Consider the following 13,102-nt stretch of genomic DNA (forward strand, 5'->3'; position numbering starts at 1 on the left):
AATCGGACCAAAGGTTCGAAACTGTGGATACTCCTTATTATCTACACAGTTAAATAAGGAGATAAGAAGGGGCAGCTTCAAGTTTTTCTCACCTCCTCCTCACCTCGCCTCACCCTCTCCTCCACTGGAAGATGGTGAACATTTGAAGCCCATCCATGTAAGCAGCATCTTCTTATCAGAGGGCTTCTGGTGAGAAACAGATTGGGGATTCTAGTGCTTTGGTAGCAAGGGATGAGTAGATTTCAGTAACAGGTCCGTTACATTATAACCAAAAACTACTAAAGGCTCCATATCTTGGGTCCTGTAATCTACAACCATAAGTACCCAACAGGCCAAAAATTAACAAAAATTGAAAGGAAGAGACACTGTAAGAATGAATCCTTTCTGCAGTCCTGCTGATGTATATAGCCTGCTCACCCAACCTAGGCAATGGAATCCTTATTCATAAGGGGGCAAAAGTGTGTATACAAATGTTCATAGCAGCATTATTCATAGTAGCAAAAAAGTGGAACCAACTCAAATGTCCAGGAATAGAAAATGCATAAACAAAATGTGGTCTATCCATAGAATGGAATTATTTGGCAATAAAAGGGAATGATGGGCCAGGCATGGCGGCTCACACCTGTAATCCCAGCACTTTGGGAGGCAGAGGTGGACAGATTGTGTGAAGCTAGGAGTTCAAGACCAGCCTGGTCAACATGGCAAAACCCCATAGCTACTAAAAATACAAAAAATTAGCCAGTTGTGGTGGTGCACACCTGTAGTCCCAGCTACTCAGGAGGCTGACGCAGGAGAGTCACTGGAACTCAGGAGGCTTGAACCCAGGAGGCAGTGGTTGCGGTGAGCCAAGATCGTGCTACTGCACTCCAGCCTGGGAGGCAGAGAGAGACTCCATCTTAAACAACAACAACAACAACAAAAACCAGGAATGATGTATTGATCCATGTTACTATATGGATGAACCTTAAAAACATTATACTAAGCAAAAGAAGCCAGACACAAAAGACCACATTTTGTATGATTTCATTTATATGAAATGTCCAGAAAAGGCCAATCCATAGAGATGGAAAGTAAATTAGTGGTTGCCTAGGGCTGTGAAATGGGGAGCTTTTCATTGTGAGGGTGATGACTGAAGGGTACAGGGTTTCTTTTTTGGTGTAATAAAAATGTTCTGGGATTAGATAGTGGTGATGGTTGCATAACTTTGTGAATATGCTAAAAGCCACTGAATTGTACACTTTTTTTTTTCAGATGGAGTCTCGCTCCGTCTCGCAGGTTTGAGTGCAGTGACGTGATCTTGGCTCACTGCAATCTCTGCCTCCTGGGCTCAAGTGATTCTCCTGTCTCAGCTTCTTAAGTAGCTGGGATTACAGGTGCCCACCACCATGTCTGGCTAATTTTTTTTTTTTTTTTTTTTTGGTATTTTTAGTAGAGAAGGGATTTCATCATATTGACCAGGCTGGTCTCGAACTCCTGGCCTCAGGTGATCCACCCACCTTGGACTCCCAAAGTGCTGAGATTACAGGCATGAACCACCATGCCCAGCCTGAATTGTACACTTTAAATGAGTGAATTTTTTTTTTTTTTCAGATGGAGTCTCGCTCTGTCGCCCAGGCTGGAGTGCAGTGGCCGGATCTCAGCTCACTGCAAGCTCCGCCTCCCGGGTTCACGCCATTCTCCTGCCTCAGCCTCCTGAGTAGCTGGGACTACAGGCGTCCACCACCTCGCCCGGCTAGTTTTTTTGTATTTTTTAGTAGAGATGGGGTTTCACCGTGTTCGCCAGGATGGTCTTGATCTCCTGACCTTGTGATCCGCCTGTCTCGGCCTCCCAAAGTGCTGGGATTACAGGCTTGAGCCACCGCGCCCGGCCTAAATGAGTGAATTGTATGTATGTGAATTATATCTTAATAGCGCTGTTTCAAAAAGAGAGTGAGGAAGGAGTGGGAAGCTTTCAGAAAAGCTGTCACATATGGCTAGAATTTCCCGCTCTCTATTAAAAATGTCAAATATAGTTCAGCCAAAAGGCATTGTTGGGAGCTTATAGAGAAGACTCAACATAGCATCTAAGGAGGGGAAAAAAAGGCTTCATGGGTGGCTCAGTTGGGAGGAGATCAGCAATGCCTCTGTTGTTGTGAAATTGTTGCTGAGAATTCTCTCTTAGACCCTTCAATGAATCCACCCAAGGTTTTATCTTAAATGAATCAGGGGACTGGGTGCAGTGGCTCACACCTGTAATCCAATCACTTTGGGAGGCTGAGACGGGAGAATTGCTTGAGCCCAGGAGGTGGAGGCTGCAGTGAGCTGAGATCGCACCACTGCACTCCAGCCTGGGCAACAGAGTGAGACTCCATCTCCCAACACACACACACACACACACACACACACACATACATACACACACACACACAGAATCAGGGAGTGGTAGCTAATCTTCCTTTGGCCTGGGGACCCAATATATGCAGGTCTTTTTTTTACTGTGAGTCGGAATGTAAATTTTTCAATATACAGATTCCAGGAAGCATGCTGACTGGCTTCAAGTTCTTCCCTGTGTTCCCGAGCAACCATATTAAGCATAAAATCTATTCAAGTTTTAGTCCAAAGAGTGAATCCTCTTGCTTATTTGAATTTAGACAGGATTGCAGTCTCATAACTAAAAGGTATAGTGTTTGTAGACTAGTGGCAACAGAGAGAGGAAGAGCTAAAAGCTATTAGATAAACCACTCCTATCTAGGATTTCTATAGCCTATACCCATAAACCCTATAGAAGGTACAAATCTAACCCATCTTTTCTTTCCTTTCCTTTCCTTTTTTTTTTTTTTTTTTTTTTTTTTGAGACAGAGTCTCACTCTGTTGCCCAGACTGGAGTCCAATGACATGATCTTGGCTCACTGCAACCTCTGCCTCCCAAGTTCCAGTGATTCTCCTGCCTCAGCCTCCCAAATAGCTGGGATTACAGGCATGCGCCACCACGTCCAGCTAATTTTTGTATTTTTAATAGAGATGAAATTTCACCATGTTGGCCAGGCTGGTCTTGAACTCCTGATCAGAGTGATCGGCCCATCTCAGCCTCCCAAAGTGCCGGGATTACAGGCGTGAGCCATCGTGTCTGGCAAACCATCTTATTTTAAAATTTTTATTTAACAAAATGTTTACTTCTTCTTTTTGACCTCTTTCTTTCTTTCTTTCTTTCTTTCTTTCTTTCTTTCTTTCTTTCTTTTCTTTTCTTTTCTTTTCTTTTCTTTTCTTTTCTAAGACGGAGTCTCACTATGTTGCTCAGGCTGGACTTGAACTCCTGGTCTCAAACTATCCTCCCACCTCAGCCTCGCAGAGTGCTGAGATTACAGGCTTGAGCCACCATGTACAGATTCATTTTTAAAAAAGAAAAAACATAAATGTCTTCAGTGCTTCCCAATGTTGGGCACTGTTCTAATCACCTTACCCATATCAACTCACTTAATCCTCACGTCAACCTTATTGAGGAAGGTTTTATTATAGCCATGTTTTACAGATGAGGAAAGTTTAGCAAGTTGAAGAGAGGGTACACAATGGCAGATACAGAATTCACACCCAGGTAGCCAGGGATGTCTCCTAACACACCCACCAGGATCAATGAATTATATAATCCCTTCTACAAATCTTGTATTGTTTCTCTCAGGATTACATAAGTTACTTAATTTTTGAGGTTTTAAGTGTTGCCTCCCCTAATTGGTTGTGAGCATTCTGTGGGGCGGGGCCAGTTTTAGTTTCTCTCCAAGAGCCCTGCAGGGTACCTACACTTGATATTTCAACAGTCAGAGGGCAGCCAACAAAGGGACTGTTCTTGGAATGTTGTGTTGCCCCTGCCCAAAGCACTCTCCCTTTTCCTGTTTGGCTAATTTTTGCTAATCCTTTTTAAAAGATGGGGGTCTCACTCTGTTGCCCAGCCTGGAGTGCAGTGGTACCACTCCTGGCCAATTTTTACTTTTAATTTTTTGTAGAGAAAGGGTCTTGCTCTGTTACCCAGGCTGGTCCTGAACTCCTGGGCTCAAAGTTATCTTGTTGCCTTGGCCTCTCAAAGTGCTGGGATTACAGGTGTGAGCCACAGTGCCAGGCCTAATTTTTACTGATCCTTAAACATCACTCTATTTGACAGAAACTTTACTGATAGTATGGCCCCTTTGGCACCTCCCTCCTCAAATAAACTTGAGGCCCTTAATCTGGGCTCCTAATCATTGGCTTCTCTTGTTACAGAATTTATCTCAGTTGTATTGGTGTTGCCCCTTTAATAATCTCTGCCAGCACTAGACTGTCAGCTCCATGAGGGCAGGGGCCAGGTATGTCCTGCTCTTCTGCATTCCCAGCAGCACGTACAGTACAGGGCATATAGGAAATGCCTAATACGTAATCTGTTATTTTTTGTTGCGGTAAGTCTGATGCTAAAGCTATAGTTGGTTTCTCCTATGCTGTTTGAGCAGGCAACTAAGTTTTCAAGGTATCAATAATTTGATTTTTTTTTCCTTCTCTTTATTTCGTTGCCAGCTGATATCACAAAGTATCGTGGTCTCTAGTCTAATAGGGATTGGTTCAAAATATCATTTGCCAACTAAAGTCTCCCACAAACCCGCTAGTGCAAATTCGAGTAGACTTTTAAACCTCATCAGTGACTGGGCACAAAGATCTCCCTGCCTCCTGCACGGGATGTGAACTCCATGAAGACCACAAGGATTGAATTTATTTCTGCAGGCACCTAAAGAGAGCCCACTCAGAAGCCAAAGGAACCTTAGGACACTTAGTTCTCCTGCACCCCCTTTCAGGCTCTCAGCATATTCAAAACGTACTGGGTTTAAAAAAAATTAATTCCCAGTTCAGGTAATGTGGCCCAGTAATGTGACACAGAAGCTGAACTCTCTATGATGAATGTGTCTTCTTTTAATCCTGCCAGAGCCTCACTACAATTGTTTCTATGCATAACCTAATTTGGAGATTCTTATGTCAAAAACCTACATTTGAAGCACAGGCCAAATGCTTGCTCATCCCAACCCCTCTACCACCCAGCCCTGCCTCAAAAACAAACAAAAATCATCACCCACGTTTGGCGCATGAATGCATGCATGAATGAATAAATGAATGAATGAATGAAACAGCACACGCATTTAACATAGGTTAATCATGCAGACAGTATTTTGTAAACTGCGAAGTACAGGACTTTCGGGAAGGTTATCGTAGCGCGTCTAGGTCGGAACAACAGTCCCAAAGGGCCAGCTTTGCAAGTAAGCCCAGCGCCTGTCAGACCCTAACCGACCCAGGCCCCACCCCCAGCTCGCGCGCGCGCGTGCCCGGTTCCCCGGAAGTGACGTAACTCCACGGCCTAGCAACCGTTGCCAAGGAGCTCGACTCTAGGAGCCGTCTAGAGCCCGGGCGCCTCCTGGGGGGTGGGGAGACGGTTTCGTGAGGAGGATTTGAGGTAACCTCGCCAACTCGCGGTCGGAAACTCCCCTGAACCCCGAAATAGGAGAGTGCTCCCGTCCTCTCTTGATCCCGATGCAGTACCTCGCAAGTGGAAGGGGTCGTCGCGGTTAAGCCCTCGGATAGGGGATCGGGGCCCTGCTGGGATTCGCGCGGATCCAGGCCGCTCCCGGGCGGAGTGTACTGTCGAGCGGCCCAGGGCAGCCCCCGCCAGAGGCCCGGTTGGGTGTGGGGTCCCCTGTCCCCTGTCCCGAGCTCGGGGAGGGGGACACTATTTCTGGGACTCCCAGGAGGCTGCGGGACGGTGCTTGTGCCAGCCTGGGACCCGGGCAGTACGGTTTCTGTCCCAAATTGTGCCAGAGAACACGCACGTCCTGGTTTTCATTGTTCCCCGCCCCCTGCGACTCGTTTGTGGGTGAGTGCTTGGGAATTAGCGCGGCGACTTCGCGCTAGAAGAGGGACAGTAATTGCTTTTGCTAATTTTAGAGCGCAGAGCCCTCTGGGCACAGATAGCCTGCCTGTTCAGTACACTTTTGTCCTTATTGAGTGACCATTTGCAGGCTGGTGGGCGACTTGGGGGGAACCCAACTGGTTTATTTTGCCTTCCTGGAAGCGTTGTATTGGTTTATCCAGTTTTTTCTTTTTTCTTTTTTCTTTTTTTTTTTGAGGGAAAAAAGAATAGACCTATAGATACTTTCTAAATCATTTAAAATGAAATATATATTTCTGCACGCAAAGATTATGATGTGGACTTTTACTTAAAATACTTTAAACAATGGAAAACTTGCACTTCCAATATGGATTTAAAAAAAAGAAACTTATGTAAAGGTTTTCCTTCTATAGCTTAAAGGAAACCTCAGATTTATTATAAGCCATGGTGGTTATCCTTCCTATCCTCTTTTGACTTATTTCTTAGCAATAATAATTATTTGTGCATAATTTTTCATCATGGTGGAGAAATGATCATATCCTTTTTTGCTTCTTTTTTTTTGTTCAAATGGAGTCTTGCTCTGTCCCCTGGGGTGGAATGCAGTGGCCCGATCTCGGCTCACTGCAACCTCTGCGTCCTGGGTTCAAGCGATTATTTTGCCTCAGCCTCCTTGTAGCTGGGACTATGGGCGCCTGCCACCACACCTGGCTAATTTTTGTATTTTTAGTAGAGACTGGGTTTCACCATGTTGGCCAGGCTGGCCTCGAACTCCTGACCTCAAGTGATCCGCCTGCCTCGGCCTCCCAAAGTGCTGGGATTACAAGAATGAGTGACAGCTCCCGGCAGCAATTTATTCTTTAATTTATTTTTAATCGTTAAAGTTAAAGCATTTACCTAGGTAAAGCTGTTTCAGCAGTTAAGAAATCAGATATTCAATTTTTTAAAAAGTTATGATCTTTCTCACTGCCAGCCTGATTTCCTTTAGATTTAGGCTTATGTTGTTTCTGGCCTTTTGCCTGTGAAAAAGTTTATTCAAGCTAGTGGAAGGAATCACCGTTTTAGACAGTGGATGTTCAAAAATGGAATTGGACACAGATACGGAATTTACAGTTTAGCAGGGAAGAGAAGATGTGTACCTAAAGAACTAGCACAAGATCAAAAGTCATGCTAGCAGAGAAGCACAGTTTAAGTGTGGTCAGCTATGGAGGACAGGTGTTGGCACTGCTGCAGAACCTGGAGGATAGCTTGAGAAAGATTTCCTGGGGGAACTGGCATTTGGTGGGCATGGCTTGAAAGATGGTTGGGGGGTTTGCACCTCTCGAGATGAAGGAGGGGCGAGCAGTCATTTTAGGCAGAGAAAGCAACATTAACTAAAGTCAGAGTGATAGAAAAACTAAGGAGCAGTGACTGTTTCAATAGGCTGAACTTTGAAGGGGTAGAAAGGTAACAATTTGGAAATAAAGTTGGAAAGGGATAAGTTATGCCAGATCATAAAGAGTCTCAGAATCCAAGAAGTTTGAGCTGTATTTTGTGTGCGATAAGGAGCCTACAGATGATTTGGAATGGGAAGAGGTGGAGACCAGAGAACAGGAGGCTGTTGCCTCATTGAAGGCCAAAGGAAATGAAGGCCTGAGTTACTCTAGGGTGGCAGAGTGGATGCCTACTGGCCACACCAATAACAGAAATAGATGAAGGGTACTTGAGGTGTGCAGCCTCTACTCAGCTGCAGTTGGTTGTGGGCATACACAAATGTGGGCCCATGGTTGTCAGATCTGATTTGCAAGAGAAACTGGAAATACAGATTTTAAAGTAAAAATCTCTCAATATTTTTTGGGAGATTTGGGAGAAACATCTGTTAGGCTTGCAGACAGGCTCCTAAAAATTAGGAGCATGTTTAATTCCTGGGTAGAAATTATGCACCTGCATGGGAAAGATGTTAATAGAGGTGGGATTTGTTATTCATTTGTCCACATTAACTCAGATGATTACTGTTAACAACAGATGCATGTACAAAGCATTTGATGTTAAAATTAACACTATATACTGCAGTTTTCATGATAAAGCCATTATACTTGGATTTCTTTCAACAAAATAACCCTTTTCACAGCATTTTGTATGTCATGTAGAATTATACTTTTTGTGCCTACGTTGTGTGAACTTAATTCTGGTTTTTACCCAGGACTTTTGTTACCAGTATTGAGGATTTTTTTTTTTCTATTTTTACTCTTTAGTTAAAATTATAAGACCTAATTATGAGTGATCAAATTAAATTCATTGTGGACAGTCTCAATAAGGAGCCCTTTAGGAAGAACTATAATTTAATCACGTTTGATTCCTTGGAGCCAATGCAACTATTACAAGTTCTTAGTGATGTCCTGGCTGAGATTGACCCAAAGGTAAGAGTTTTCTCTTTCTTTTTGATGGGTAGCAGAAAGCCAGTTTCTGCCTCTAAATAGCTGTGAGTCTTGGGCAAATTGTTTAACCTCTCTGTGCCTTATTTTCCATGTCTGTAAAGTAATAGTAAATGATGCATAACATTTCTCTGCTAGCTCAAAAATAAATTATCTATTAGTACCTTATTTAGAAACTATTTCTCTACTTCCAGACATAAATAGGTTTGGTTAGGGAATGAAAATGCTTTTAGAAAAGGTTTTATTGTATTGCAAGTTAGTTCATGTCTCTCATACACTGGTCCATTCCACTGGATACTTTTTTTGAAGCTTAACATTCTTAATATGAATCTTGATCTGACTTGGGTGCACCGTCACTTGGAATCTGGGGACCTCCATCCTTAATCTGTTTTATGAAGAGACCATTGTGCTGTTAAGCTCTAGCAGAACAATTTTGTCAGTGAGTTTAAATATTGTCCTTTGTTACGTATATAGCAATAACATTTGTTTTTTTCAATTTCTTTGTTAGCAACTTGTGGATTTAAGAGAGGAGATGCCAGAGCAGACAGCCAAACGAATGTTGAGCCTTCTTGGTATTCTTAAATACAAACCTTCAGGGAATGCCACAGACATGTAAGAATCTGATCACGTATTGAGTTTTTAAAATTATGCTTTAATATCCAAACCTTCATATACTGCAGTCAATCTTTTTAGGTAATACCTGGTTTCCCTCATTTGATGGCCTGAGAACATCACTGAGTTTCAAAATAATCTTAAACCTTCTATAACCAAACTCAGAAGTCTTTAAGTGGGTCAGTTCTTTCCCATAATCAAGCTGTCTGGTAAATCCACTATACCATTTTATCCTTTATCTGCCATCCTACATAAAAACAGCTTAAACACAACTTACTTGGATATGCCAATGATATATTGAGGGCCTGATTTTTCTAATTTTCTAACTAATGTACAGACTGACTTTAGAATAGCCTTGGGGCCAGGCATGGTAGCTCACGCCTGTAATCCTAGCACTTTGAGAGGCCAAGGTGGGAGGATCGCTTGAGCTCAGGAGTTCGAGACCAGCCTGGGCAACATGGCGAAATGCTGTCTTTACAACAAATACAACAGCAGAAAATCAGCTGGGCATGGTGGTTGGTGCCTCTAGTCCCAGCTACTTGGGAGGCTAAGGTGGGAGGATCACCTGAGCCAGGAGGTTAAGGCTTCGGTGAGCTGTGTTGTGCTCCAGCCTGGGCAATAAAGTGAGACCCTGTCTCAAAAAAAAAAAAAAAGTTCCTTGGGTTTATCTTTTTTAAAAAGTTGCAGAAAGCAATTTGGACATTGTAAATCAGCTTTTGAGAAAATGCTGTCTGTCTTCAAAGTTTACTGTTAAGTGTGTGTGTGTTTGTGTGTGTTTCTCTCTTAGGAGTACTTTTCGTCAGGGTTTGGTGATTGGAAGTAAACCTGTAATTTACCCAGTGCTCCACTGGCTTCTTCAGAGGACTAATGAACTGAAGAAAAGAGCATATTTAGCTCGTTTTTTAATAAAACTTGAGGTACCAAGTGAGTTTCTTCAGGATGAAACTGTGGCTGACACCAATAAACAGGTAAACAATACATAAATGGTACATTGAAATTGTAATGGATTTCAAGGTGTACATATTCAAATACATGTTACGCTTTTTTTCATTTGCTGTCTTTATAGTTCCAAGTGGCACAAGAAGATAAAACTGTATCAGCTAATGTTCAACTATGGCCACATCTCAAGATAACGGCTTTTGCACACAAATACTGTTTTAGTGATAGGAGTATGTGAATAGAAAAACAAACCTGATACTAAGATTTTAGAATAATTTATTACTTAGCAGTTGTGGGTAAATGGGATCCTGGGTTAAGTCTGCACAGCACTTTGTTCATCAGTAAGGTGACTACATAATTTTTTATCCAAATTAGAGAGAAACAGACTATCATAACATTTAAACACCAAGAAAAATGGTTTAAATTGACACTATCCCGGGCAAATTGGGACAGGTGAGCTCCCGGAAAGAAGCAGGCAAAGAACCTAGGCTTGTAGTCTCAAAGGACTTCCTAATCAGAGAAAGCGTAGAGATAGATTCCAGAGTTTGAAATCTCAGTGCATCTTTCTCGCCAGAGTTTTGGAGTAACATTAGGTTCTGGCATAAGGTCTTAAAGCTCTTGAGTACTGAGGATTCTGGCTGGTCTGGCTTCTGATCCTGAGATCCCTGAGTACATTGCTGGCCAAAGAAAGTAGAGAGAAAGTAATTAGGCTTAGATTTAAAAGGACTTTGATTTTTTTTTTTTAAGTGCTTCTGTTTAGTGTTTCACACTTTTATTCCACAGCACTTACATAGACTGATTTGTGCCAAATTGTTGTGAACAGTTTGTCAATCTGTTTTTCCCTATACATTCTGAGGCCCATAGAGACAGGTGTCATGTCTAATCCATCTTTATTTTCTTCCAGACTTTGTATAGTCACTTCTAATGTGAGCTCAATATTTGGATTGAATCACAGTAACCAACTGAATATTTTTATTTTTATCCATGTACTTTGCTATTTTGGGTGGACATGGCAGTAACTCAAAATAGAGTCAATATTGATCTCTTAAGACAGTATTTATGCAAATAATTATGTCAGATGCCATGGGAGAAGCACAGCAGAATGAGACCACCTGTCCTTACCTTTGAATATTTTACACAATGTGGGAAATAGAGAAGTGTAAATGTGTACTTTCTCCTTCCTAGGCTCCCACCATCAATAAATCTGATAAAAATTAATTTATCTAGAGGAAGTTGATTAAGTCTTTTTTTTTTTTTTTTTTCCAAGACAGAGTCTTGCTCTGTTGCCTAGGCTGGTTAGAGTGCAGTGGTGTGATCTCCGCTCACTGCAACCTCTGCCTCCTGTGTTCAAGCGATTCTCCTGCCTCAGCCTCCCGAGTAGCTGGGATTACAGGTGCCTACCACACCCAGCTAATCTTTGTATTTTTAGTAGAGATGGGGTTTCACTATGTTGGCCAGGCTGGTCTTGAACTCCTGACCTCATGATCAGCCCAACTCGGCTCCCAAAGTGTTGGGATTACAGGCGTGAGCCACAGTGCCCGACCTGATTAAGTCTTTGCTAAATATGCTCAGCTAGTTAATGAAATAATTAACAATAATAAAGACATACTTGTTCTTGAAGCATATCTGATAGGTATCTGTTTCTATATATATATACACACATTATAAATATGAGAAAGAGATATACACACAATGATTTACAATGTATAATGATTTACACATTTAGCCAGTCATTTCAGGAATCCTAATAAAAATACATATTATCTTTTGGAATGAAGAGTCTTATAATTAATAATTTGTAGATTTGTAAGATATGATCAATCAAGAAAAATATTATTCCTGTCATTCCCCATCAAAATAACTTTTTGGCCAGGCATAGTGTCTCATGCCTTTAATCCTAGCACTTTGGGAGGCCAAGGCGGACAGATTGCTTGAGCTCAAGAGTTGGAGACCAGCCTGGGCAACATGGTGAAACCCATCTCTACAAAAAATTTTAAAAATTAGCCCAGCATGGTGACATAAGCTTGTAGTCCCAACTACTTGGGAAGCTGAGGTGGTAGGATCACCTAAGCCCAGGGAGGTCGAGGCTGCAATGAGCTGTGATCGCACCACTGCACTCCAGCCAGGGTGACAGAGTGAGCCCCTGTCTCTAAAACAACAACAACAAAAAGACTATTTAAAAAAATTTTTAGGTAACAGGATTTTTTTCATTCATTCCATTACTTTTCTTTATTTGCGACAGAGTCTCTCTCTGTCACCCAGGCTGGAGTACAGTGGTGCGATCTCGGCTTACTGCAATCTCTGCTTCCCAGGTTCAAGCAATCTCCTGCCTCAGCCTCCTGAGTAGCTGGGATTACAGGTGTGTGCCACTGTGCCCAGTTAATTTTTTGTATTTTTAGTAGAGATGGGGTTTCACCATGTTGGCCAGGCTGGTCTCGAACTCCTGACCTCAAGTGATCCATCTGCCTCAGTATCCCAAAGTGCTAGGATTACAGGTGTGAGCCACCGCACCTGGCCCATTCAACTACTTTATATTAAACACCTCCATGGGTTATGCACTGTGCTAGGCCCCAGGGATACAAGGGTGTACACAATGAATATGATTCTTTTTCTCTTGGCTCTCACTATGTGATGGAGGGAGACAGACAGGAAATCATAATAGTCAGTTATAATTGTACATGATATCTACTCTGCTAGGATAGGTAAAGAGCCAGAGAAGGCTTCCCTGAGAATAGTGGAATCTATGTGAAGACTTGAAGGATGAATAGGAGTTGCTTAAGTTATGGGTGAAGGAGTCATAGATGTATAAGCTGGACGTGAGAACTTGGAATGTTCTGGGACTTAGACATCAACATAGCTAGAGTGTAGAGTGTGAAGTAGGAAAGTAACCAGAAATATAGAGAAGTATTCAGTGTTAAGATGGTAGAGATGTACTTTTTTGTATCCTATATAAATGTATAAGGATGTGTTTTTGTGTTTTTAATGGTGTTCTTACAATGACTTAAGTTATCGCCGTAAGTTAATAGATAACCTGATTAAGAAAACTCTATGGCTCACGCCTGTAATCCCAGCACTTTGGGAGGCCAGAGCAAGTGGATCACGAGGTCAGGAGTTCAAGACCAGCCTGACCAACATGGTGAAACTCCGTGTCTACTAAAAATACAAAAATTAGCTAGGCGTGGTGGCACATGCATGTAATCCCAGCTACTCAGGAGGCTGAGGCAGGAGAATCGCTTGAACCCGGGAGGCAGAGGTTGCAGTGAGC

The 13,102-nt window shown here is 42.4% G+C and overlaps 1 protein-coding gene across 1 annotated transcript in view; it reads left to right on the plus strand.

Moving 5' to 3' along the window:
* Positions 1–5,334: 5,334 nt before the first annotated feature.
* The window catches only part of IFT81 (intraflagellar transport 81), a 91,570-nt gene continuing 83,802 nt past the window's right edge, over positions 5,335–13,102 (plus strand). The window contains exons 1-4 of the mRNA XM_026454625.1: positions 5,335–5,443; positions 8,107–8,271; positions 8,795–8,898; positions 9,686–9,879. Coding sequence (XP_026310410.1) covers positions 8,128–8,271; positions 8,795–8,898; positions 9,686–9,879 — 442 coding nt within the window. The 5' untranslated portion in view covers positions 5,335–5,443; positions 8,107–8,127. The remainder of the gene's footprint in view (positions 5,444–8,106; positions 8,272–8,794; positions 8,899–9,685; positions 9,880–13,102) is intronic.

This window comes from Piliocolobus tephrosceles, chromosome 10 (genome assembly GCF_002776525.5).
Source record: "Piliocolobus tephrosceles isolate RC106 chromosome 10, ASM277652v3, whole genome shotgun sequence".
In the NCBI taxonomy this organism is placed as follows: domain Eukaryota; kingdom Metazoa; phylum Chordata; class Mammalia; order Primates; family Cercopithecidae; genus Piliocolobus; species Piliocolobus tephrosceles.